This window comes from Octodon degus, unplaced genomic scaffold (assembly GCF_000260255.1).
Source record: "Octodon degus isolate 3935 unplaced genomic scaffold, OctDeg1.0 scaffold00010, whole genome shotgun sequence".
NCBI classification, from domain to species: domain Eukaryota; kingdom Metazoa; phylum Chordata; class Mammalia; order Rodentia; family Octodontidae; genus Octodon; species Octodon degus.
This window is the reverse complement of record NW_004524586.1, coordinates 9694418-9722291: the sequence shown is the minus strand read 5'-3', so window position 1 is coordinate 9722291 and position 27874 is coordinate 9694418. Positions and strand designations below refer to the sequence as shown.

The window sequence follows — 27874 nt, the reverse complement described above, 5'->3', positions numbered from 1 at the left end:
ACATTGTTCATCTTTGCATCGTCTTGCAAGTGATGAATTATTTTTTCCTGTATCTTCATTGTTTTTAAGAGATCTTTTCTTACCTTTTCACTAGCTGCACCAGTGTCTTCAAGATCTGAAAGTCTGTTTTCACTTTCACTCAAACAGTTTTCCAAGTTTGTGGTTGAGATTTTAAGTTCCTCTATATCTCTTTGACTCTGCTTCATGTGATCTATTTCTTTCCTGTATTGCTCACTCAAGGAATCCATTATTTTTCTAATCTCCTCTTTTTTTAATCAATGTCTTCTTTAGAAGGAGTTATTAATTCTTTTAATGTAGCTTTTTTTTCAGATTGGGTTTCCTCCCTATGTTTCTGTATTTGATTCTTTACTTCAGATGCTATGAGTTCAGAGATTTCTTTTATTTCAGAAATTAATTCTACTGAGTTCCTCTATATCTTTCTGCTGTTGCTTATTTACTTTTGACACTATTAATTTATACATTTCAGCTGAGCTAGTGTCCTTTGCACTTGTTTGAGTGGGCATTTGTTTTCCTCCATATATTTCTGCATTTGATTCTTTACTGCAGATGCTATTAATTCAGGGATTTCTTTTTTTATTTCCTATCTGAGTTCCTCTAAGCCTTACTGCAGTTCTTTCTTTATTTCAGAAGCTCTTGATTCATTGATTTCAGCTGTGTGATTCCCAATTTGTTCTGTGCTACTGTCCTCTGCACTTGTTATGAGTGGGCTTGGTGTCTGCGATTGCATTTTGCTCCTTCTCGTCATTTTATGTAGCACTGTCTTCTGACCTTTGTTGTAGATCTTCGTTGCAGTTATAACCTTAGCACGTACTGAAATTCAGGTGAAGATCTACAAAGTTTGGATTTATCCAGCTGTGCCTGGCTTGGATCTGGCTGCTGTGCTCAGCTCCTTCCTGCTGCCACCCTTGGGAGTGAACCTGTTGTGTCCCTCTGGCAAGATGTTCTGCTCCTGGCCTAGCTGGGTGGTTCTGTCCCTCCTCTCTCTCTCTGCAGGGGCTCCAGCTGCAGAGTTTCACCCCAGGCCTGTATGCCAGGCCTGAGCTGAGTCTGAAGGGGACAAAGGGGTGTAGGGGAGGGGAGAAGCTCTCCAGCACACTCACTGGGCCTGGGCTAGGGCTGGATCTGGGGGTCCTGAGAATGTGGCAGAAGTGAGTGGGGGTGCTGCCACTGTGTGGATTTCTTAGCTTTATAATAGGACTCAAAATCAAGTAACATTAGACTTCCAATTTTGTTTTTCTTTTTCAAAATTGTGCTGGTTATATTAAGCCTTTTGAATTCAAATATAAGTTTTAAAACTATTTTGTCTATTTCTATTAAAATCTTGCAGTAATATTGATCAGGAGTGCAGATAATTCAGGGATAACTGATATCTTAACAAATGTTGATTTTTTTTCCTATTTTTTATATTGAGATACAAATAGCAATGAGACAGTTTCAAAACAGATTAATAGGACAGTTTCAATAACTAATACATTGCACATTGCTATCTTCTTAGTGGTTATCCATAGTACAAGATGCAGACAGGATATCCTGTCCAAACACTATTAGTACAAATGTTTTTTCTCACTGAATTAAGTGAAAGTAGCTGTATATCTCTCCTAACTATTCTGCATGTACAGATACAAAATGGTCCTTCCTTTGTATCCCTTTTTTTTTGTTTAGTCCTGTCAGAGATGGGTATTCCATTGGCATCCAAATACTATAGGTGTGTGAACTGTGGAATCTTTTGATGTATGACTATCATATGCCTTTTCATTTACTTGTGCTTTAATTTTCTTAGTAATGTTTCATAGTTTCCAGGGTACAAGTTTGCATATTTAGGGGTCAAATTTCATTTTATGTTGTCATAAATGATACTGGTTTTGTATTTTTAGTGTCAGATTGGTTGTTCCTACTATATAGAAATATGTGAATGATATGTGTATACTGTTATTGCAGCCTACAACTCAAATAAACTCACTGATACATCAGCTTTAACTTAAATTTCACTATTTTTTGGTACATTGTATATGATTTTCTATATGATCATGTTACCCGTGAACCAAAACTATTTTACTGCTTTTTTTTAAAACCAATTTAAATGCTTTTAAATTATGTTTCTTGCCTTATTATTTTGCCTAGAACTTCCATACCAAGGCCAAATGAAAGTGGTAAGAAGACAGTTCCACTGTTTCTGTGCTTTTCAAAAGGGGAAGCATTCAGGCTTTTACCAGTGAGTACGGTACTGGGTCTAGATTTCCCAGCATGCCCTTCCCCAGGGTGAGGAATCTCTCTTCCAATTGTTCACTGAGAGTTTTTATCATGAGTGGATGTTGCATTTTTGTCAAATATTTTTTGCACATCTCTACTGAGATGGTCCTATGGCTTTTCTTAATATTTAAAAAAGGTAAATCAAACTGGTATTTTTTAAATTTAAAACTATTCTTGTAAGCCCTACTTAATCATACTGTATTATATTTTAATATATGTTAATTATCTAAAGGTTTGTTCAAAATTTTTGGAACTCTGTCCATAAGGAATACTTGTATATAGTTTTTCATTTGCTTTCTTTATCTTTTTTCTTTTTCTTTCTTTTCTTTTCTTTTTTTTTAGGGAAGGGTCTACAGGGTGTTCAGGTTCTCACTACTAGATCAGACCCATAGTTATCTGCCTGTTTACAGCCTCCCAAGAGCTGGTCTTCTCCCCGCCCAAATCAGGGCTATATTAACCTCATAGAAAAGTTGGAATATCTTCTTTCTCTTTCAACATTCCAGAAGAATCCACATAGAACTGGTATGATCTTTTTTCTTAAATATTTAGTAGTATTTAAAGTAAACCTATCTGGGCCTGATGTGTGCTTTGTGAGAATGCTTTCAATGAAAAATTCAATTTCTTTGTGTTGAGCTATCCAGTTATCTCTTCCTGAGTGGGTGTTGGATTTGCCTACTACATCTGAAGGGTCAAATTGAAATCATTCTCTTATTATCTTTTTTTAAAAAATGTATTTAGTACAGGGCCTACAGGATGTCACTACACAGACTGGACTTGTAGTGACCTTCCTGTTTTCAGCCTCCCAAGCGCTGGGATTACAGGCATGCCCAGTTTCAACTGCTGTCTCAGTAGGCAGGGCTGACACAGCACGCTGGAGATCAAACCCTGGTCCCTGCATCTGCCTAAGCAGGTGCTTTAGTCTGCTGAGTTATCTGGCCGGCCCTCCTCTTATTATCTTTTCAATATCTGTAGAATCCTGGGAGATAGTTCATCACTCATTTCCAACATTAGCTACTTATGTCTTATCTTTTTTGTTTAACAAATCTGACTAGAAAAGTCTAAATTTATTGATTTTCTCAAAGGATGATTTTTGGTTTTGTCAACTTTCTTTTTTAATTTTCTGGTTTTTATTCCACTGATTTCTTCTCTGATCTTTCATTTCTATTCTTCTACTTATTTTGGACTTAGTTTGTTCTTTTTCTACTTTTTGCATGTAGTGATGAAGGTCATTTATTTAGTCTTTTTCTTTTCATATACAGGTACTCAGTACTACAAATTTCCCACTAGGGTCTGAATTGCTAACTTCTTAAATTTTTAAAAATATTTTTTCCTTTAGTTCCAAGTACTTTCTCCTTTGACTTCTTCTGTGGCTTAGAGTTATTTGAGTGTGAGATATATATTTTCCAAATACTTGAGGTTTTCCAGATACCTATGTTTTAGTTTTAAAAAATAAAGTTCATGTAAGACAAAACTAGCAATTTTAAGTTTATAATTTAGTGGTAATTAGTAAATTAACAAAATTTTGTAATCATTCATTCTCTTTCTCTAGTTCAACATTGTCTTCACTCTGAAAGGAAACCCAGTAAGTTATTCCTCAGAATTTCCATTCTGTCCCCTAGCAATGATTCTTTTTTCTGTGTTTATGGGTTTATCTGTTCTATAGTTCCGTTCTCAGTTCCTGATTTAATTCCACTGAGACAGCAGTGTATGCTTTGTATCACCCAGGTCTTCTAAATTTATTGCGACTCCTTTCATGGTCCCAACTATGGTCTATGATGGAAAAAGTCTCATGCACATCAGCCAATGTTACTTTGATGCCATTATGTGCTACCCTTTATAAATATCTATCAATCATGCTGGTTGACAGTCTTCAAATTCTCTAAGGTTTTGCTGGTTTTCTGTCTTCTTATTCCACTGATAATTGAGAAAGGTATATGGAAATCTCTGGCAATAATTATAGATTTGTCAGTTTTTCTACTGCAGTCTAGCAGTTTATGCTTCATTTACTTCAAAAATCTGTCATCAAGTACATAGATATTTAAGTCACCATGGCCTCTTACGGCTAGATTCTTCACTCTAGCTGTGACGTGAATTTTCATATCCCCGATAATGCCTGCTCTGAAATCTCCTCATGTGAGGTTAATGTAACCACCTCAAATTTCTTTTGATCAGGGCTAGCATATCTTTTCATCCTTTTACTTCTCACAGATTTATATTTTTGAAGAAGCTTTCTGTGGGGGACACTGAAGCTCCCCAGCCCAGGTGGGGGAGTGGATGTTGATCCTTTCCAGAGTGAACACTAAGCATGGCTTCCTGTAATCCTTTTGACTGGTTCTTCCCCAGCCTTGGGCAACTTCCCCCCAGGAATGACTCGTCCTTAGCTGGACACTCTGTGTCATCCCTTGAAGATCTCCATGTGCCGCTCTTTCCTGGGACTTGATCTTCCAACTCTAGCTACTTCTGTCTTCCTGTGCTCTTCACTGCACCCCCTAACTAAGAGTCTGGGCTCCCCTCCCCCTAGTCCCAGTGAGCCTGGACCCTAGCTCGGGAGTTACTGTTTGTCATGCTGGAGTTCAGAGTTTTGAAAATCCTGTTTCATATAGTTTGGTCATTTCAGAGGAGAGAAACGGAGGGCCAGAAGCAGAGGTCAGCTGTGTTTTATGGTACTGAGGTTCTAGATGTTGCTGGTAATGACAAAGATGTGCTCAAGAAGCCAGGACTTGTACTTACATCTTGAAAGGCTAGCAACCCTTGAGTCCTGTGGAATATCTCTTCTTCCTCAGCTGCAGCTTTCTGGACCAAGTCATATTCTTCCAAGCGATATGCAATATTTTGTTCCCCTTCTTTCTCGATTTTGCTACATAACCTTTATAGATATACGAATGGAATTTAGAGCAAAGATGTTAAGTATTTGTCATTAGTACTGATATATAAATATATCATCTCCACATCATTATACTATGTATTTTCTTAATACTCAAAATTTTGTAATTATGTGTTTTGATATAAAACTATGCCCAAGATATTAGCAAAGATTAAAACACAGAACGACACAGTAAGTGCACTCTGACACTACACCTGTGAGAAAGGAAACCTGCGCCCCAAAGGCATCTGACAAGGCAACAGCACACCAGGCTGCTGGCTGACCATGTGGCTTCCTGCTTTCCCGCAATCCCAAGAGGGTGCTGTACTCCATTGGGACATGACTCTGGTTGGACTTCCTAGGTGTCAGTCTTCCATCCCTCACAAGGGCTCAGGAAAGCCTGCTTTTGGAGTTGCTTGTATATAAACAGGCAGGTGGGTACTCATAGTAGATGGAAGGTGGCAGAGTTGAGTGCAGAGGGTATCTGTGAGGTGTTGTTCGTTTGGGGTTGGATGTACCCTGGAAGCAGGATAGGGCTGGTGTGGATGGTTCCAGGGTGTGCATGAGTAGGACCCTTATGTGAGCACATGTAAGTCTGCCGGGGGTGGGGTGGGGTAGGGGGTTCCTTCCTCAGAGGCTGAGTGGCATACTGCAAAGGTGGGGTGCGGGCAGGGAGGAGTCAAAGGCAGGACTCGTGGAGGCTATAGGTTTCTGAAATGTGTCCCTAGGGGGAGGGTAGGCAACCACAGGGTCAGGACCAGGAGGTCCCTGGGAGACCTCTTGGGTGGTGCTGAGTTAAGAGGAAACCTGGGAATGGTTCAGGAGAAACAGTGAGATGTCAGTAGGAAGAGCTGCTTGGGACCCTGAGGGACTGCAGGGGGTGAGGGGCACTGGGAACAAGGTCTTCGATCCATGAGGTAGGTCTTGGGGAGCAGCAGCCACAGAGTGCGAAGGGCTGTGGCCAGTCCTGCCGTGGGAAGCAAACCACAGGCAACCCCGCTGTCACCGGCAGCATCAGAGCTGAGTCCTCACCTCTTTATCTTTGCGCGCTCTAGCTTTATATCCACACAGTGTTCCTTGTAGCCACAGCTGATAAATGTTTCCTCAGTGTCCAGAAGGCATCTGTCCAACTCTTTCAGCAACGCTAAGCACTCAGGGAATTCGCTGTCGGCTGAGTCCCGGATGAGTTGGATCTGAATGCTCACACACCTGCTGGACAGATACCTGTCAGAGGGTGTGGGGCCACAGTCCCCACATAGAAGCTTCAGACTGTGGTAACCCTCACTGTGGCCAGTGTGGGCCCCATGTTGCTGGATCCAACTCATTCCAGCCTTGCCACACACCAGACGTTTACAGCTATATTCTTGATCATGTGAGTTGAGACCAACAAGTCCAACTCTCTGCACTAGATTCAATGCAAAATTATCATGCACACTCCCAACTGACCAGCACATGGGTAAAGGGATGAACTGTGTCTGACCAAACCCAAGTGACACTGCTGATAGATGCAGGGGCTCCAGAGCTGTGGGAAAGATGCGGAGGAAACTGGAGCTGGAGCTGCTTCTGCAAAGCCAGGGGAGCCCCCTTGCTCTGAGGCCCACGGCCTCTTGTCCAAGCCATGCAGTCTGCACATACAGATGCAGGCCCACTTCTCAGAGGAAGCTGGAGGGGACACAGGGACTTCTGTAGTCCCTGGAGTCAGGAGAGGGGGTTGTGGACGTGTTAGGTCTCAACCTCCCTGGGTATGAAATACAACATTAAAGGTAGCAGGTAGGAAAGTAGCCGTGAGCCTCTCAGGAACTGGCACTGCTACCTGGCTTCCAGATCTGTGGTGATGAACTCCAGCACGGGCATTCGGTTAGGCCTTTCTTTCTGGAGGACTTTGAAGGTAGCTATGAGTTTTTTAAATAGACAGCAAACCTGCAGATAACCAACATCAATATTACTGTAGGGCCAGGGACAGCAAGGTCACCCTAGCCGCTGTGTGCCCCCACTGAGCACCAGACTGGAAGTACCCAACATGTCCCTTACCACCTTTCTTCCCTCATCTTCTGTAGACAAGATGGCATCTGCCAAAGTCAGGGTTGAATTGTACCAAAACTCCTCATTTCCACCCAGTGTCTGGGCTTTCTCGATCATTTTCTTAGCTTGGCCATGGTTGTTTTCCTTGTTGGCCAACTGTGCTAGAAGGAACAGGCACTGTGATTCTGCACAGGGATCATCGAGCTCCTGAAGAGAGGATAGGTAGATAGATAGATAGATAGATAGATAGATAGATAGATAGATAGAAAACTTGTGGGCTTCCTTGGACACCAGGCCTTTCTGTCTGGCTGTGGGGCTTCTGTGGCAGCTGGAGTCTCAGGCCCCAAGTTTACCCTTGAAAGAGAGGTGTGTGTGTGTGTGTGTGTGTGTGTGTGTGTGTGTGTGTGTGACTGAAGGACACAGAACAAGCTTGTTTCCCAGTCAGAAGTGTCATGGCTGTGTGCAGGGGAAACAAGCAGCCTGAGAGGTGGTGGACCAACGGGCGCCTCACCTGAAAAGCCAGGCACGCCTCTGACAGGAGCAGCCGTGCTGGCTGGTACAGGTCCATCTCCAGCAGGACCTCTGCCTTGAGCATCCACAACTGGGGATAGGATGTGCCGTCTAGGCCCTTCCCGGTCTCTCCATCTATCTTCAAAAGCTGTAAGATACATGGCCCTAAACGGTCAGGGTTTGTGTCCGTGTCCTGTGTGACATGTTTTGGTGAAGGTGGGCCTTTCCTTCAGTGCTGAAGCTCAGGCAGACCACAGGCCTCTACCCTGCTGCCATTTGCCTCCGGGCCACCTGCCTCTCCTCACTTTTTCCCTTGTAGCCACCTGAGGCTTCCACTAGCTTCGGCGCAGGCACTGCCTCTGTGGCACCAGCACTCTCCTCCCTTCTCTGTATGTCCTGACTGATTTGGATGGGCCTGTAGTGCAGTTCCACAAGGTCCATGACTGACCCAGAGCCCCTGGACTTGGGTCACCTGCTAAGCCTTGGTCCCACTGGAGGAGGTCACACACTCTGAGGCCTGAGTTCTTTCTTACTGCATTACAGATGTAGACTTCCAGATGTCGAATGACCCTCAAAGCCTGGCGCTCTGGAGAATCAGTTCCTGGTGGATGAGCCTGGTAGCTAGAAAGGCTATTTTTTTTTGGGACAAACTTGGAAAGGTAAGCCTGCTGGTCTCTAGGAGACAGCCAGTTGGCGATAAGTCAACATGGGTCTCAAGAGGCCAGCCCAGCCCCGAGGTACATGCTCTGTTCCATAAGAAACCCCTGTTCTCTTCTAGCTGCCTAGGCCCCTGGCAGACCCGTCCCATGGCAGTCTGGGGTACACGTACACGTCATCTTCTCTGGAGATTCCTAAGGCCCTAGGGTGGGAACATACTTGATCAGGCTCCGGCTTTTCCATGTGGCCCAACACAAGAGTGTATGCAGGAAGCACTGAACAGCTCAGTGTTTCCTGCTGGCTTCACCATCGTCCTGTGGAGCAGCCACACCACACGTGAGTCGGTGCCATGGCAAAGCGGGTTACCTTGTCTTGGGCTGTAAGCGGCTTCACCTCCGCTGGGTGCGAAGGAGTCAGCTGTTCAGTTAGCGCTGGAAAGCTGTCTTCTAATATGGGCTCTTTGTTTTTCTCCTGTTTCAGTGCAATCTCTTTCCTGCAGCTATTGCAGAGAAAATAGACAATATACAGCAGAGAAAACAAAATGAATAATACAAATAGTCAATTGTATTAGTAAGCAAAGAAGTACCAATTAAAGCAGCCATGAGAAGCCATCATTTACTCGGATTTGCAAAGGCTAAAGAAGTGCCCAGGAATTGAGCATTCACACTTCCAGTCTGCCCATTCTCCGTCAGGAGCGATCTCATTTCCTGACGTCGAGGTCTGATTTTCACCTCAGACTCATACCTTTAGACACACTAGAAAGGCAAATCTCTTCTAGGCTCAGGACCACCACAGAGGTCCCGGGTGGGCTCCTGCTGTCATAGGCCCTGCGTTCTCCTGCATGCCACCCTAGCCCCTGCCCCAAGTCATTTGTCACAGCACATTCACAGTGGTCCTTTAAAAAATAGGCCAGTACCTCCCACGGCCCACCCATGTCTGCTTCACTTCTTACCTCCTCTCCAGCCTCCTCCTGTCAGGGACTCTTATACTTCCAGTCTTTCTGCTGAAGCCTCTCAGATCCCAGGGCTGGTTTTGTTCAACTGCCTGGGCTTCCCTTGAGCATCTGCCTTAGAATCTAGCCCCACTACGCCACCCACTCCTGCTGTCACTGTACCTCACACACCCTCTCGCCTTATTCATCACAGACCGATGATGAGGAGCCCACAGCCTCAGCAACTGCGCTGAATGTGTCTCAGGACAGTGACAATACCCCACCCAGATCCCCACAACAGACCTCGGATTTGCCCACCTCTACCTGGCACATGACTCAAATGTCTGGCAGGGGCGGAACAAATAGATTACATGCTTACAAATGTCAAAGCAATGTCATAGAGACACTCATTACCACAGCTTCAGACATGAAAAAGTTTTTATGGCATGTCCATTTTTATAAAAATCATATTTTTATATAATGGAGAAAATGGCTAGAAGAGCACGCATCAAAACACAAATGCAGATATAGTTGAATGATGGGCCCAGGGCTAACATTTATTTCTTCCTTATCTATATTTTCTAAAATCTGTAAAAGGAAACATATTGCTCACAATAATAGAAAAAAAAATTGAGGCCAGAGATACAGCTCAGTGGCATAAGTGCTTGCCTACCAAGGGCAAGGTCCCAAGTTTGGTTCTCATTACCGAAAAATTTTTAAAAAGAAGGAAAAAAAGAGAAGAAACTGTATTGTGAAATTCACAAAATAGAATAGTGTATAATCACAGTATATGAATATACCCAAGGAGGTCTATCAGTTTAAAAGTGATTGCTACAGGAAAAATAATTAATTTGGTTGTTACACAGCTGCACATTCACAAACCTCAGGCGTCTCTGAGTGACAGGGACCAGAACCCCACGTGATGCTTCACCCAGAGCCATCATCAGGCCCCATGTCTCTCAGGAGAGAGCTAAAGTGGGCCCCGGGACACCCTCTCTTCCCCCATGTCTATTTCCTATTTGTCCCTTCAGAGTGACCCCCAGCTCAATAGTTCATTTAAAGTGGAGGGAAAGGCACTGAAAAGAATTAATCCCGGCCTGCCCCGTGTGCTCGCACTCTTGAGCTGCTGCCCCGCAGGACCTGCAGGCACTCAGCTGAGGTTCCAAATGCAGGAAGAGGGGGTCTGGGTGGGAGAGGGCACACACACAGCTGAGGGAGGGCTGTGTCTGATGGCCTGGAGATACCTGGTGGCCCTGGAGCTTCTCTCATCCGCCCTTCTCAGTGGGCAAGCTTTAGCCTGTACTGTACCACGCTAGAGAGAGAGATCACACGCCCAGGAGTGAGCTTGTCCTCTTCCCCCGGCCCCCAGTGTAGGACCTGAACATACCTGGCTTGCTCCATGTCCCCGATGTACGTTGTGCCAACCACCTCTTCGTGGTGAGTGGCTGCATCGCGCAGCCTCAGATCAGAACACACCCGGGCGAGTCTGGGAAAAGCCGGAGAAGGAGGAGAAGAAGATGGCAGCCTGTTACAAAGGCTGCCATCCATCGCAAAAGCAACAGGTACTAGTGTTTGTGTCGGCACTAGACACGGATAGACAGAGAGAGAAATAATGTGCCCAAGTGATATTTTCAATACTTTTAAAAGGTAAGCAAAATTATTAGTGAAAAAATAACAGGTACTATCAGACTTCAGGTACAAATCTTTGAAATCATTCACGCATAGATTTTAGTCACTACATCATTTATAATGTCAATCATCTTCAGAGACAAAATAAGGCTCTCCCCAGGTCTGGCAGTGCTTCAGGCAGGAAGCTGTGACTTGAGTCTCATTTAAAACCCTTTCACTCAGACACAACTTTAGCTTTATAGAAAAGTCACCTAGACACCCCCAGGCAATTCCCCACAGCCTCAGTGTGAGCCCCTCACACCTCCTCTGTATTACGCCCTCCGCTCCACTTTCCCTTCTCCTAGACTTTGAGGGCAAATGGAAGATAAAACATTCCTTTTATCTTGAGCTACCTCAGTGCACGTTTCCTTAAAGCAAGGATACTCTCTAAGGAACAGGTAGAAAATTTAATATAAAAAGGCCATTTTTGCATTGAAGCATTTTGACTTCTCTAACTTACAAATCTGAGGGGATTTGTTATTTACACAAATTATCAATTCTGTCTCACAGTGCTGCTCGTCTTAGAATTTGTTGGGCATATTTTCACTCTAGCCGATCTATATTCCCTTGGACCTAAGGAGGGTACCAACCGAAGGTGATAGAGATCTTCCAGGGTTTTGCTCTCTACCACAGAGCTGGCGATGAGCACACCCAGCTGCAGGACTGGGATGGTGAGCTCAGGAAGTGACAGCTTCTGCAGGGCCTTGACCAAGTGGTCCAGGTAGTACAGGCTGCATGTCTACGAGAGCACACAGAAAACACATAAGGTCACAGGTGGCCAGGAGCACTGTCCCCCAGCTTTGGGCCAGCGCAGGGTCTAGCACACCACAGTTGCTCAGCAAGTATGGGTGGGATGAGGGGACAGTGTACACTCTTCCTTTCTCCCTCATTAGTAGCTTTCACAATGTCACATGTACTGTCCTGTAGTCATCAGCACCTGAGTATAAAGAGCCTCACTAGAGACATGCCCATTTATGCATTTATTCAATAAATTCATCTTTTAAAACAATTTTTAAAAATCTTTTTTATTTACGTATTTGGTACAGAGTCTCGCTATGCAGCTTGGATTTGTAGTGATCCTCCTGCTTTGACCTCCCCAGCACTAGGATTACAGGCATGCACCACCATGCCTGGTTTTGGCTGGCATGGTATGCCTGGGCTTCAGGGGCTGGCATGGCATGCAGAACCAGGGATAGAACTCAGGTCCTTGTGCTTGCCAGGCAGGTACTTAGACCACTGAGCTATCTCCCCTGCCAGTAGATTCATCTTTTGTTTCATTTTTCCATTAAAAGTTACTGATCCGCTGGGGAGATGGCTCAGTGGAATAAGTGCTTCTCTGGCAAGCACAAGGACCTGAGTTCAATCCCCAGTTCCACCAAAAAAAGAAAGAAAAGACAAGAAAAGTTACTGATCCTTCAAAAGTAGAGTGTTTGTTGTTTTTATACCCATACAACTGCTTTAAAATTTGACACATAGTAGATCTAAAGTTGCTTGTAATGCTGGACTATGCTTGTCAAAACAGTTACTTTTAAGTGGAAAGTTAGAAAAAAATTATAAATTATTTTAAAATTCTGATTCTAAGAACTGTAGAGTAAACAATGCAGGGAAAAAGTATCTGGGCCAAGATCTAGAAAATAACACAGGTAAGGGGAGTGTCCCAACTCTTACACACTGCAAAGGCTGGTGGCTGAGAGGTGGGGTGGTTTCCCACAGTGCTGCACACGCAGGCGAAGTTCTGGTGGACAGAAGATGGACATCTGACTTTATGCATAAAGGTTGAAAGTATGTACACCTTCTGGGAAATATTTTAAGAGAATATCTGTGTGACCTCCAAAGAAAAATAGGTTTTCTTTTTTAAAAAAGGGGGAGAGAAAGAAAGAAAAGAAGAAAAGGGGAACATGAAAACACTAATCACAAAGGAAAAGACACATTAGGTTACAACTATCATCTCTAGTTGTAAAAAGGCCCTATCAAGAGAGAAGAAAGGCAAATCATAAAGCAGGAGTTAACCTGCGATTCACATGACAGTCGTAATATTCTTTCTAAAATAGACTTTTCAATCAAGAAGAAAAAGATACAAAGTATAGGGGATGCACTGGGCAGGGGCTTTCACAGAAGAAATTGAGTGGCCAGTCAGAGAGAGCTGGAAAGGGGCTGGTGAGATAGCTCAGCAGCCTAAAGCGCCTGCTTAGGCAAGCTTAGGCAAGCGTGCAGGGACTGTGGTTCCATCCCTGGCACCACATGCCACACCAGCCCCGCCCCCAGGGTGGGCTGAGCCGGCTACACACACATACACACGTTGGGAAAAAAAAATTTAAGAAAGACTGAAAGTGCTGGAAACGTGTCCAACTTCACTGCAATCAGGGAATGCCCACTTAAGCTGTAGAGAGAAGCCAACCCATGTACTGAATATGGATTACAATGGGAAGGTGACGGCCACTGTGCTGGCAAGGTTGCTGGTAACAGGACTACCACAGAGAAGGGAAAGAAAGCCAGCATAACTGTCCTGAAAGACAATTTGGAAATGCTGAAATATTCACTATGGTTGGAAGTGTGCACATCCCGTAGCCCAGACAGCCTATCAGCAGTGTGCCTTCTAGACACACAGGCACTGAGACACGGGTACACAGATGCTCATGGGTGCTTCTTCTGCAAAGCCATGAATTGGGACCAACCCAACGGCCATCAACAGGTGAGGGACCGACAGAGAAGCTGAGACCTGTGTGCTGCAGCATGTAGAGTCCAGCGGTAAAAGGGGACACGCTATTGTGTCACAAAGGAGCGTGTGGGAGCCTTACACACATTACACCGAGTGAAAGAGGCTGAGCCAAAAGGTAGTATGATGAGTGATTCCATTTCTGTAAAGTTCCAAAACAGGCGGAACATACTGAGCTGACCAACTGCCCCTGAGGACCCTGGGTCCTAATCCTTGGAGCCTGGCTCGTATGGCAAGAGGACTGTGCACATATGACCAAGATAAGAATCCTTTTAGGTGTGCCCTACACGTAACCCATGGAGCTTTATAAGAGGGGATTAGACAGAGAAGAGAGGCCGTGTGACCACGAGGCTGAACTGGGGTGAGAGAACCTCCCCCCACTGACTCCATGACTTCTGTAGCTTCGGCCTCCCCATTTGTGGGACTTGTTTAGCAGAAATAAGATCCCAATGCAGACATGATGGGAGGTTTAGGAATGTGGAATTCCTGGGTGGTGAATGCAGGCAGAGGGACACGTCCCATGGATGCTGCAGTTGTTGGGGACAGAGGGCATCTTGAGTGGCAGCCAAAAGTGGTCTCTGCTTCCCTAAACTGGAGGTAAGAGACAGCTGTCCCCTTTCAACAATTTACTAGAGAAATGCCTGTTTAATATTCTGGCTGCACTGTAATAAAAACCCCAAGCGGAGGAGACAGTGCTGGCAAGGTGAGCTGTTGTGCAGCTCCCTCCCGCCCACTCACTGGCTTCTGGATGCTGGCAGAGTTCACCATGAAGTCACTTTTGTCTTGCTTGAATATAGACAGCAGCTCCTCAGGGCAGGAGTAGGAGGCCCATTCTTCTATGCTGGTTGGTAATTCTTCAAGCTGTTTGGTGGACCCTGGGGTCTGAGACTGAAGGAGAGAGTGGGGGGTTTACTTTAAAGAATGGAGTTCAGAACTGGATGCCTCAGTGGCCCAGCTGTGCAGTGGGCAGGCAGTGACTTCAAGAAGATGGTGCTCCTCCAGCACTGCCTTAGGGACAGTGATGGGTGACGCACACCTGCCCTCTCTCTGGAGCCCCATGGCACCACGGCACACAGGTTTTCTTTACGTAGCTGCCTTCCCTGCTTCCAACTCCAATGGGTGCCTCACCAGAGTTACACCTCACTTCTAATCACAGCTTCCAACCTCACGTCCAAGAGGTGACAAGCATACTTTCTGTCCTTGGCATTCAGGTCCCAGCACTCAGCCTCTGCAGACCTAAAGGGCGGGGCGTTGTGCACTTGGGCTTCATCCCAGAAGCCAGTGGGCTTCTGGCTCTGAAAGGCAGCAGATATGTGGGTTCTTAGACCCACTTTCACAGTGGGGACAGCCACTGTTTTCAGGGTATAATGTATCCCACGGGTGCTTTACAGGCTCCCGTGCAGGAAGAGGCCAGGACCCTGGGGCCCCAGTAGACTCTGCAGGTGCCCACAGCCTGAGTTAACAGATGAGTTGTATGTTTGGGCAAAGGCTGTGGGAAAAGGCCCACTCCAGGCACAGGGCAAACTACTGAGAACCATGCAGAGTGAAGTCACGGCCCACACTTTACGTAAGAGGAAGCGGACTCACAGCGGAGATCGTAAGTCCGGGAGCCTACAGCGGCCCTCACCCTCAGTCCCACTGCTGTGAGGATGCAACATGGTCCGCCCTACATCTTCGCCCCTCTCCATTACCTTCTCCTCTTTCCCTTTTTCCTTCCCTTTCTCCTTTTCCTTCAGCTTCTCATCCTTATCCTTTGTCTTCTCCTTTTCTTTTTCTTTCTCCTTTTCTTTAGTTTTCTCCTTCTCTTTCTTCAACAATGACAGCTGTGAACTGGATGCCGCTAGAAGCTTTTCTGAAATGGATTTTCCTCCTGTTAACAAAGAAACCTGGGTGGGGGGGATACGAAATCTGTCATGGCAGCATTGAAAGCAGACACAGCACCCACCTCCTGCCATACCTGGTTGGGAGGGAGCACCTGGGGCTGACGCTGTTGCTCAGCTCGGATCGTGGCTGGCAAGCCCCCTTGCAGAGCAGAGCTGACCCCTGCCAGAGGCTTAGTGCTCAGTGAGTGTGGAGCTCTTGCCCACAAGTACATGGGGACACAGGCTGCATTTCCCCCCGCGGAGACAACTGGATGCTCTCAGTTTGTAGGCTTCCTGTGGGCAAACTTATGACATTCTCTACAGGCCCACTTCTTGGGGGCCAGACCTGGACAGGGGCAATGGTGGCTTCCCCAGAGAGCTCTCTGTGGGTGGTGGCTGCAAAACATGGCAGGCCTTGGGCTGAGGCTGTGACAGAAGAAGGTTCTAGAAGCCTGGAGCTGTCAGACCATGAGGGGACAAGAAGACTTGGGCTGAGGCAGTGATGTTAGCTGTGACAGTTTTGGGGGGTGGCTGGGCAGGGTGCTAGGTAGGTTTTAGAGAGCAGGAGGGGCTGATTTGGAGCACACAGTGGTTTGATTCCTTTGAGGACCTCTGAGAATGTGGAGTGTGGCAGGGCTGGGAGAAATATTGATGGGCTAGTTAGGCAGGCAGGATGAATGTGGACATCATAGGACTGGTGTTTTCATCTCAGGAGTCTTTAGGAAAGACACTGGGAGAGGCTCTGATTTCTTTTAAGTTTCTTTAGGAAATAGCAAGTGTGAGTCCTACAGATTCTAGTCCCAGGAAGGGGAGAGTGGGGCAGTAGTGCCCTCCATGGAGCAGCTCAGCACCTCAGTTGGCTCACCTGCCAGATGCGCTTGAGAAGAGAGTACGCTATGAGGCAGTCGTCCTCGTAGGTGGAGGAGCTGGGAGACACCACCAGGGCACGCAGGATGTGGGCTCGGGCCAGGGTTTCCAACTGTTTCACGTTTTGTAACTGCTCCAAGGAGAACGTGTCCATGTCCGGGGTCACGGGAATTTCCACAGGTATCTGATCAGGTGAGGACTGCCCTGCACAACAGAGTTGCCCGTGGCTGAGGACAGGCTGGACTAACCATCTGGGTGCCAGGTAATCCCTCTCTTGCCTGGTGATTTGCCTAGATCAATCCAGTCACCTGTCCCTGCCAGGCCCTCCTGACCCTGTTGCGCTCCATGTCCTTTGCTGGTCCTGAGCTGGTCCCTCTCAGTGGACACCATCCTTGAAGGGGGTTCATCTGAGCAGTTCTTCCATCTTTCCCAGGCCTGAGAAATGAGAGGCCCATCTCCAGGGATGCAGGAGGCTGCTGGCCCCAGGTCTGGTGGGATGCTCAGCTGGGGTCCTGTGCCACTGTGGCCTGCCCTCGGGCTTCCTGAAGTGATGATCCAGGATTTGCTGCTGGGTTTTCCGCTTGGCTGGGTTGGGGTGGGCTCTGGGCCCTGACTTGCCTAGATGGATGCTGAGTGCATGGTCTGCATGTTTCTCTGTCACTCAGATGGGGTTGGTCTGTCCCTTGGCCTGCCCCTTATTCTACCTGACTTCTGCAAGCCCAAGTTAGAGGTGCTTCAGCACCCAGAGAAGGCATCTGTGGAGCCTGTCCTGAGGCCTGTGTCACCATACCCTGTTGCATGGGGCCTGTGACCTTCTGGGCTTGTCTGTCCTTCTGAGACTGTTGTCATTTTTTTTTTTTTAATTTTGTGTATTTGCTACAGGGTGTCACTATGCAGCTTGGACTCATAGTGAGCTTCCTGCTTCTGCCTTCCCAGCACTGGGATTACAGGCATGTACCACCACATCTGCTTTCGGTCGCTGACACAGTGCGCCTGGGTCCTTGTGCTTGCCAGGCAGTCACTTAGACTGCTGAGCTGTCTCCCTAGCCCCAAGACTGCTGTGCTGATGAGAGATTACAACTCCACCTCCCTGGTTAAGGCTGAGGTCTGCCACGCTTCACAGAGCTGCTCAGGTGCTGCCTGTCTGACTCCAGAGGCCCCTGGAATCTGCTCCTATTCTGGGGCCACCTTGGGCCCTGTGGCAATGGGCTGCCTCCCTATCTCACTCATACATCTCATCACTTCCCCAAAGACCTGGGGACTCTGAGAAGGACCCTCTGTCCATGATGACAGCAGGCTCAGGCCCAGTGACTACTAGGGCAGTGACCCTGATGAGACCAGCATTGTCCAGTACTGCTAGGAGACACCACAGAGCTCTGAGGGCCAGTCTTTCCTCTCTGAGTGCCACAGGGGTGACCAGTGGGCTCCCCTGGAGGTGGACACTCTGTCTGTGGTGAGGCTCCCTGTGTCTCCACCCTGCCCCTCACCATCAAACCTCCCCTTGCATCAGGCCCATTTCACTCCTCACCTGCGGGTATGGACAGGGCCCTGCCAGTCTGGAGTCTCACAAGGAGATTCTGAAGTGGGTCTGCATCGATCATGGGAATGTGTGAAGACCTCCAGTCTAGGCGCTTGGAACACTTACTCCTGCAGCCCTCCAGGGAGGCGGCCTCTAGAGCAGTGGCCCACTGAGTGGGTCACTCCTCATGCCTCCCACTAAGACCTGAGCCTGCCTGTGAATATAATCTGATACGGGGGAGGCCTGCTTGCTTCCTGCCCATCCAGGCACTGTGGAGGTGGAGCAAGGCCCGCCTCCCAAGTTCATAGAGAGCTTCTCACGTTCAACGTGGCACTGGGTCCGTGCTTTGCTGTGGCTATGGTCTTCTTGTGTCAACTTGAGGAGTCTACAAGTTCAGCTAAGTGATTCATCAGTGGGCCAGGTCCTTACTTTGTAAACATCCTCAGCTCGTGGAAGAGGAGGGCACAGAGATGGTGTGGGCCTGGGGAGACAGCCCATGTACAGCACGAGGGAGGTAAGGAGGCTTGCTTGCTCCCCTTTTTGCTCTTGTTGTTTTTGACGTCTTCTGTCACCTTGGACTGTTGCCCCTGTGCCGTGCCACCCTGTCTTGGAGCCAGCTGATTGCAGACTGAAACCTCCACACACTGCCAGCCAAATAAACTTTTTCTTTCCTTAATTCTGGGCATTTGATATTTTGTCTCAGCAATGAGAAAAAAGTAACCAAGATAGTTGTTTACAATAGAAAATTCCTTGAACACAGAATAGGTGTGGTCACCCCAGGACAATGGCCACCCTGCAAAGTTGAAGGGATCTGGGGAGGCACTCTTACCTTCTGGTGCAGGTTCCACCTTGGGGACATCGCCCGAGGGTTTCATGGCCAGCAGGATCTCAATGGCCCATGTGAGCTGGGCGACCACATCTTCAAGAGGAAACTGCTTGTGGTACAGCCACTCACTGAACTCCATGATGTAGTCAACCTTTTGCCACTCACTCTCTGGTTTCTTTGGGACAGGACAGAAAAGCATGATGAACGGTCTGCCCCGCGGGAATGATCTGCAGCATGAACCATTCTGCCAGGCCTTGACACCACGTGCTGGAAAACACCTCTAAGGTTGTGTCATCAAGCTCTTGGAGGTCTCTAATTGTAGACAAAGGTATGGTAGGAGGTCCTCCAGCCCTTGGTTCTGCTACACACACACACACACACACACACACACACACACACAGTGTCTCTTGTACCACAAGGATGAGGATGCCATGCAGGGCTCTAACAAAGTAGCCTTGTGTATATGAGTCTTGGCCTGGATGGTTTGGGAGTTAGACTCGTTTCCCAAGGGAAAAAGGGAAAGGAAGAGGTGGCCCAAGTCTTTGTGCAGAGCACATTCAGCTCATGACGGCTGCACAACTTAGCCTCCCTCCCTCGCTCACACACAGAGATCCACCCCAGCTCTGAGCTGGGGCTAACATATGGTGCACTGGATCTTTTACATCCTACCTTCCCTCCCAGGCCTCTTCTGGGCTAAGGCACTGCAGCTGGTGTTTGATAAGGAACTACCATACAGGATACATAATGAACTCTTCCAACTCAGTGATGTAAAGACAAGTAACTGGGTTTTAAAAATGAGCCAAGATACTTCTGTGAAGGTGGTGGAGCAGTAAGCACAATAAATTAGCCTCTCTGATATTCAGAATCTGGACCCTGGAATGTAACAACCTGGAGAAGAAGAGAAGGAGGGAGGTGGATCTCTGGGACCCAGGAAGGCTCTGAAAGGAAAATTGAAGCTTATAGAGAATCTGAAGAGTCAGCTCACGACACAGAAACAAGATAAGGGCAATCTGCACTTTTCCCTGACTCCTAGCTTGTGCTAACAGCAAGGAAGATCAATGTACAGAGATGCAGTGGAAGTGGATGACTCCAGAGGCTTTGAGGAAAAAATGCACCAGTGGAACACAGTGGTCAGTGCTACACACTGCGACAGCTGCTGAGTGACAGATGGTCAGATATCCCTTCAGAGAGCAGCCAACCCAACCTGAGACTCAGAGCAGCTGCAGGATGACTTTCTCTCAGGGATTCCAGTGTTAATACCCATTGTGACTGGGTGAAGGACATCCATGGGAGATGTCAATGATCAGGAAGCTATGGTCAGGCTGGTAAGAAACACCTAGAATGTTACAAGCTAAATGATGCAGGGCCCACCCCTATGACTGGATGTAAAATTCCCAGTCCAGCACCCTGGCCTAATCCTACTCCCAGCCTGCTGGGATTATCCACTATGGATCTGGGATCTGGCTGTCTCCACTGTCTAACAGTGAGAGCAGAGTCACCTGGAATTGGACTCTGCCACAGAACTGTAGACGATAACCACAGGTGTGAAACCACAGAGGGATTTCTCTATTATTTATATTTTTTTGCTTGGGTCTTAAAACATTTTTCTGCTCATTTCATTTTTGCGGGGAGATTGCTTGTTTTAATTTTTTGTGTGAACACTCTTTTTAGTTGCTTTGTTTTTGCTTTCTCCTCCTTTCTTTCCCTCCTGTCTTCATCAGTTTGCTGAGGCCTAGATAATCTTCCTTTGTCCTTCAGCCTTGTTTGTAATCTTTGTTTCTAATTTCATTTTTCTATTTTTACCTCTTCTATTTTTAAGTTTTCTCCCCATAGGGTAAATTGCTCCATTGAGTGGATATCTACTATAGATAATTTCCTGATCTGTTTTATGTTTTGTTATATAATATAAATCTTGTGCTAGGGTTAAAGGTAGCAAATTATTTTAGTCCTCAGAATATCATTTTCTAGCCTGTGCTTATGCTATTGCTATTACTGGTTGTACCACTTCACCGAAGGTGATACTGTGCTGTGATCAATTGTCTTCCTATGTGCCAACATCTAGGCAGCCTCAGGTTGTCATAGTACAGTCCAGGGCCAAAGACCTGGGTGCAAGGCCAAGCAGGCCACAAGCTTTCATTCCTAGTCAAAAGAAGGAGCAGGATCCTGGGAAAGACTCAAAAGCCAAAAGCTAGTTACACTTAGAAAACATCTCTGAAAAGTAGTCATTGCCCTAAGAGGTCTTGATACTAGTAACAAAGCTACCTACCATGAGCGATTCACAAGCTTCAATACAGAAAACAAAAAAGAGGGAGAAAAACATGGAAGCAAGGTGCAACCCAATGCCCCCTACTCAAACAAACAAACAAACAAACAAACAAACAAACAAACCCAGAGGCACTGGGGTGTCAGAGACTAAGAGCTACCAGCTCAGCTTTCTGAGATGGTGATAATTCAAGTAGCAGAGCAAATGAGTAACTCCCTTAAGAAAGCCAAAGCAGAAATAATTACACAGATAATTAAAGAGATGATGACCATAATGAAGGGGACGCTTAGTGGAACTAGAGTAGATACAGATAAACAGATAGAGGAGTTTAGGAAGATGATGGAAAGCACGAATGTCCAACATAGGAGAGAACTGGATGCCATAAAACATGTTCAAAGAGATATTTGTGGTATTAAAAATCCTATTGAAAGTATACACAGCAGAACGAACCAATGTGAATACAGAGTATTAGATCTAGAAGACAGGTTTGTGGTTTGAGATTATTAAATGAATAACTTTTTAAAAATAGCTAGGGGCCACAAAAAACCCCCAAAACTGCTAGATGATACAAAAAAGAATAATACATGATTGATTGAAATCAATGAAAATTCCTAAGCTAGCACAAAGGACATAAAACTTTATTCACAGATGTAAGAGCAGAAAGCTTTGCAAGCATGAAAAAAATGTACATATAAATTACTGGGGCTTACAGAACCCAAATTAACCATGATGAGAAATAAAACCAATACAAAGGAATACAACAGTGTAGAGTCCAAAATTTCAACATAAGAACAGTATATTAAAAGCTGTTAGAGAAAAATAAACAAATCACTTAAAAGAGAAACCCATCAGAATTCACAGCATACTTCTTAACACAAACCTTTAGGAGCTTGGAGCAAAGTCTTTTAAGCCTAAAAGAAAACAACCCCCAATCCACAAAGTTATCTTTCAACATTGATGGAGAAATAAGATATTTCTGTGACAAAGACACTTAAAGAAATTCATGGCTACCAAACCAGTACTCCAAAAAATTCTAGGACAATAGTCTAGTTCTAGTTCCTAGACAATGGTCTAGGAAAATACAGTAATTTTAAAAAGCCAAATGGAGTGAATTCACTAGGTGAGATACAGAATTAAATAAGGGGGAAAGAAAAGGAACCAAGAACAAGAAAACAGTATAATGATAAGGCTATGCCAGCACTATCAGTTATAGCCACCAATGCAAATGGTCTCCATTCACCAATCGGAAGAAACAGACAGGCAGAGCGGATCAAGAAACAAGATACAAAATGCGATGCATACAAGCAATAGATTTAACTCAAACAAAAATTCATAGACAGAAAGTCAAGGGATGGAAAATAATACTCCGTGTGAGAGGAACCCATAAACAAAGCAGGGGTAGACATTCTGTTTGCAGACAAAGTAGGGTTCAAGCCAAGATTGATCAGAAGAGACAAAGAAGGTCACCATATACTTGTTAAGGGATCAATAAGGAAGAGAGAACAGTAAGAAATGTACATCCCTCAAGTATCAGTGCACCCAATTATATAAAATAAACACTGATGGGTATGGAAATCAGATAGGCAGTAATATAAATGTAACACAGGACTTCAGTACTCCACTGTCACAAAGAGATTAGACAAAAAATCAACAAAGAAATATCAGAGATGAACCAAACCTTTGGACAAGTAGACTGAATTAAATATCTATGGAACATTCCATCCCACAACAACAGAATACACGTGCTTCTCAGCAGTACATGGGACTTTTTTCAAAAAACGCTGTATACTAGCTCACAGAATATGCTTAAGTAAATGCAAAGGAACTGAAAGTATTCCATGCACATTAAGGGAACATAGTGCAAAGAAATGGAAAAACAATGGCAAAAGAAACCACAAAACCTGCATAAGCAATACCCTTCTGAACAACCAGTAAGTGACAGATGAAACTAAAGAAGAAAGAAGTTAGACAGGTTCTACAATTGAACAATAATGCTGGTATGGCATATTGGAATGTGTGTGATGCAATGAAAGCAGTCCTACAAGGGAAATTTATAGCAGTGAATTTCCACATCAGAAAAATAGAGTGAGTTAAAATAAAGAACTTAATATCAAGACTCAAATTTCTAGAAAAAAAAAAAACAAGACCAATTATTTAAAGGTGGGATGACCAAAAGTTGCATTTTTAAAATTATTTTATAAAATAACATAAGAAAAAATATAAAAATAACAAATTTAGGGCCGGCCAGATAGCTCAGCAGACTAAAGTGCCTGCTTAGGCAGAATGCAGCTACTGGGGTTTGATCCTCGGCATGCCGTGCCTGCCCCACTCCCAGGGCGCACTGAGACAGTGATTGAGGCAGGGTGTGATGGTGTGTACCTGTAATCTCAGTGCTTCAGACGCTGAAAACAGGAGAATCACTACGAGTCCGATCTACATAGTGAGACCCTGTAGGTCCTGCACCAAATACATTTGTGTGTGTGTGTGTACTTTTTAGGGAAGGGTCTACAGTGTGTTCAGGGTCTCACTACTAGATCAGACTCACAGTGATCTGCACAGGTAGATCAGCCTCAAAAGGCTGTACACAGTACAGCCTCTCAAGAGCTGGGATTACAGTTGTGCACCACCATGCCCAGTCTCAATTGCCATTTCAGCATGCTCCAGGGGCAGGACTGGCATGGCAGGCCTGGGGATTGAACCCCTGGTCCCTGTTCCTGCTTGCAGGCACTTTAATCTACTGAGCTATTTGGCCAGCCCTCAAATACATTTTTTTGAAAAAGACAATTTTATCAAACTTATTCAGTACAAGAATCAACTGGTTGAAATGACATGTACCCAAGTGATGGTTAGCATAGTCAGTACATAAACCAATGTGGTAGGAATCAATGGTTAAATGGTTAAGCCCAAACTCATAGGAGGAAGGAAAGGATGAAGATTAGAGCAGAAATTAATGCAACTGGGACTAACAATACAAAGAATCAATCAAAGAGTTGACTCTTTGAAAGATTAAATAAAATAGACAAACCTTTAGCCAACCTTAGCAAAAAAGGAAAGACCCAAATCCACACAATGAGAAATGAAAAGTGAGAAGCTACGATGATTCTGAAGAATCTAGAAGATCATTAATACCTCCTTTGTGAAGGATCTGAATAGACATTTCTCCAAAGAAGACACACAAATGGCTGAATTGTCTCTGAAAAGACAGCTGATGTCTTTAGACATGAGGAAAATGCAAAGCAAAACACAATTTCCTTACCCTCTAAGATTGCTGAGTGCAGGTAACGCCACATGGTGGGCAAGGTGTGGGGGAACATAATGGGGTACAGCCACTGAAGACATTGCATATGGTACCTCAAGCAGTTAGACACCTCCACATGTAACCCAATGATTCCACTTATAGATTAGAAGCGACAAAATATTTATGGCATAACTCCAAATGCTATCAGTGGACTAATGGGTATGCAAAATGTATGTATGTTTATAGGATATTATTTTGATTTGAAAAGAAATATGGGTCAGATACAAGCTACAGTGAGAATGAAACTTGATAACACAGTTGTCAGGGAAAGAAGCCAGACCCAAAGATTACCAAGTAGTTGATTCCATCTAAGTGTAATGTCTAGAACAGGTGACCACAGAGATGGAGTGGGGATGGGGGTGAGTTCTAATGGACACTAATTTGGGTGCTATGAAATGTCCTAAAACTGACTGTGATGATGGTTGGATAGCCCTGAGAATCTACCAAAAATCACTGTACCCAAGAAAAGAAATAATGGAAAGAGGAGACAAAATATTTAAGTTGGAGAGGACAGACCTCTTCCAGAGGAGGCCCGGCATGCAGGCCTCTCTGCCCTTCTTAGGGATGAGGCTTCTGCTCCTCTGCAGGAGACTGATCATCACCTGACCTCCATTCCCTGAAGATCAGCAGGGAAACTGCAAGGAAGGCCAGCACTGGACTTCCACTCACAGGAGTGCCCAGGCCTGTGTCGACCCCCCATGCCAAGGTGGGCCCTCATGGAACAAATGGCAGAGCCATCTGGACCTGGGCAGCCTCTTGGCCAGGCTCTGCCCCACCTTGTCCTGGGCCACCTGGGCCCTGTGGGAGCTCAGGGCTCAGCATGGAGTGTGCTCAGGGTCCTGGAAATATAGGCCCTTGTGCTAGCCAGGGAAGCACTTATTCCACTGAGCCATCTCCCCTGCCCACCTTTCAAGGCTTTGACTAATGGTTCAGACCTTTCTCTTGGATGCCTGAGACACCTTTAGTGCCTCCTACTGGGTCCTCAGGTGAATCCTCCTGGGCCTTAACCACCTTTCTCACCCACCCCAACCACAGAGTGAGTGGAATGTCTATCTGCCTCTCTTGTTGGGGGGCAAATGTCCTCAGTACCCTAAAGTCTAGAGTGTGGCTTTCAGAGCCCTGTCCACTAAGCAGCTCCAGCCTCCCAGGAAGATGGCTTGTCCACCCTACCCTGTCTCTGTTCAGCCTCTTTTATGTTTGGGAAGGATGACGTAGGGCACATCAGCCCACAGTCCCTGGTTGTCGTTGAAGGAAGACCCCCAGCTGTCCTGGGGCTCCCTCAGCTGTGGCTCCCATGAGTGTCCACCAGCAAATCCTAAACCCATGGACGTCTCTGTCACTAGGAGATGAGTCTTTGCCACAATTACACAACTTGACAAGATGCCAACCTGCAGTGCTTGGATTGCGTTGTGATAACACGTCAGCTCTCCATGAACATTCTTGGAGTTCAGGGCCAGGCGGTGCCACATGTGTGCCAAATAGTCTTCACTTTCATCCTTGAACTTTTGGATCTCCATGGTAAAATTCTGGCCAAGTTTGGCCTTCACAATGATCATATGTTTGAAAATCAAGCTAGAGAAGAGCCAAAGAGAGAAATTAATGCTCCAATGGAATGATAAACGTTTAAGTGTCCAGCCCAGCTTGGTGGTGCAGGCCTGTCATCCCAGCACTCGAGAAGCTGAGATAGAATCACTGTGAGTTTGAGGCCAGCCCAGGCTACAGAGTGAGACTCTGTCTCAAAAACAAACAAACAAAACAAACCCTAAGCATACATAAAATATTGAGAATTCAATTTGTCCATGTTTCTGCCTACAAGGATAAAACCAGATGGAGACAGAGCTTGGGTTTTTGGCACCATTTGTTCTCTGTTTTTGTTGAATTTCTACTTGGGAGGTGGTGTCCTTCAGTGGAATGGGCAGGTTGGGGAGCCCAGGGATGGGGAGGGAGGGGATCAGTGCAGGGAACACTTGGGTGGGTGAAGGGGGCAGGCACTCACAGGCGATGGGCAGTTCGGGGCAGCACCTGCACAGCCTCGTCCAGCACCTTGAGGCCAGCCTCCCAGTTGTCCTGGTCAGCGTGGATATGGAAGAGCAGTCCGTAGAGTGCAACACGGAGTGTGAGGTCGTCCTCGGTGCCTGGGACAGGGAGGAGAGCCTGAGGAAGGGCTGGGATGCCGGACTCCTTGCTACCTGATGCCTTCTGATGCCTGAGCTCCTGGGCTCCACTGTGGCACAGTCCTCGTGACTTGGAGCCTTGGACCTTCAGTGCAAGGTGAGGCCCACAGGGCTGGTTTGAAGGGTGGGCCATGTGTCCCCTGTCTTTCGCCTCCCGCCAGCCTGGGCAGTCTAGGTCTGAGGGAAGCAGTCCCTCAAGCATACTGGTTGGTCTCTGCCACCAGAGACGCCTCTCCATCAGTTTTAGCAGAAGCAATGTGGCTTTGGGGAGTGTGAAAGGCTAGTACACGGGACACCAGGCATTGTGTGCTTTGCTGTAGCACGGAGGCTGCCAGCACCGCCTCACACTTGCCGCTTTCTAGATCTGAGGCTGCAGAAACCTGACACCCACGTCCTGCTTTCACAGGCACGGGGAGGCGCTGCGCTGCTGGAGGCAAGGAGATAAGCAACAGGAGGGGCTCAGGGGGACAGCAGCTGAGGCGACTGGCCCTCAAGTCTAACTCAGTACCTGTTACACCAGGACCAGCGTGGCCGAGGCATGCAGGACCTGCCTTTTAGTCCAGGCCCATCATGGTTTTCCCGTAAAGCTCTGGCCCTCTCCACCAGCAGCAGCTCCACGAGCTGGACTTGGGAAGCTCGGGACAGTGGCAGGGGGAGGCCCTGGGTGCTGCCTTCCGAGTGCACACTGAGCTTCCCACAGTCCCCACGAAAAGCATCAAATGGGCCTGTGGTTGGCGTGGCTTGCGGCGAAGGCTTCATACAAGGGCACCGGATGTGACAGCACTAAAGACTCAACTTGTGCCAAGCCCTCCCTCCCTGGCCTGAGTCTGGGGCCGCTCGGCCCTATTCCTGCCCACCTGGAAGGAAATGGCCTTCAGCCGCCGTCCCACCAATCTGCAGGTCTGCTGTGGGCCACTGGTGCAGCAGCAGTGTCTGCCCTTTCTCCTGGAGGAAGATGAACCCACGCATGTGGGAGGCCGCAGTGTCCCCCACCGTTTTGCCTTCGTTAGTGTCTATAATAATTTATAGGCGTTGCACTGAAACTTAGAAGTACCGAGTCATAAAAGCTAAGTCCTATTTCACCCACACAGACGGGATCCTCAGTGCCAGGTTAGGCACACAACACACTGTGCTACACACACACACACACACACACATACTGCATCACATAACACACCACACAAGACACACTACAAATACAACACATAGCATGTACACATACTATGGATATATTCTACACACAACCACACCATAAATGTACCGTATACACCATACACATATGCCAAGCATACACTGTACCATGTACGTCATACACATATACCGCATACATACCACACACCATATATACCACATCATACATCACACACACTACATACAAATTGCACACAACAGGCACATACCTCGCCATACACATACACATACACATA

At 46.4% G+C, this 27874-nt stretch overlaps 1 protein-coding gene across 1 annotated transcript in view; it reads right to left on the bottom strand.

Moving 5' to 3' along the window:
• Cfap46 (cilia and flagella associated protein 46) overlaps window positions 1-27874 on the bottom strand; it is a 105614-nt gene that overhangs the window by 33080 nt on the left and 44660 nt on the right. The window contains exons 25-39 of the mRNA XM_023709044.1: window positions 27305-27392; window positions 26270-26408; window positions 25662-25845; window positions 18716-18887; window positions 16366-16571; window positions 15330-15524; window positions 14377-14526; window positions 11513-11661; window positions 10642-10740; window positions 8690-8822; window positions 7668-7814; window positions 7166-7363; window positions 6948-7054; window positions 6167-6343; window positions 5002-5137 (exon numbers count right to left, since the gene is read on the bottom strand). Of these exons, the coding sequence (XP_023564812.1) occupies window positions 5002-5137; window positions 6167-6343; window positions 6948-7054; window positions 7166-7363; window positions 7668-7814; window positions 8690-8822; window positions 10642-10740; window positions 11513-11661; window positions 14377-14526; window positions 15330-15524; window positions 16366-16571; window positions 18716-18887; window positions 25662-25845; window positions 26270-26408; window positions 27305-27392 (2280 nt within the window). The remainder of the gene's footprint in view (window positions 1-5001; window positions 5138-6166; window positions 6344-6947; window positions 7055-7165; window positions 7364-7667; window positions 7815-8689; window positions 8823-10641; window positions 10741-11512; window positions 11662-14376; window positions 14527-15329; window positions 15525-16365; window positions 16572-18715; window positions 18888-25661; window positions 25846-26269; window positions 26409-27304; window positions 27393-27874) is intronic.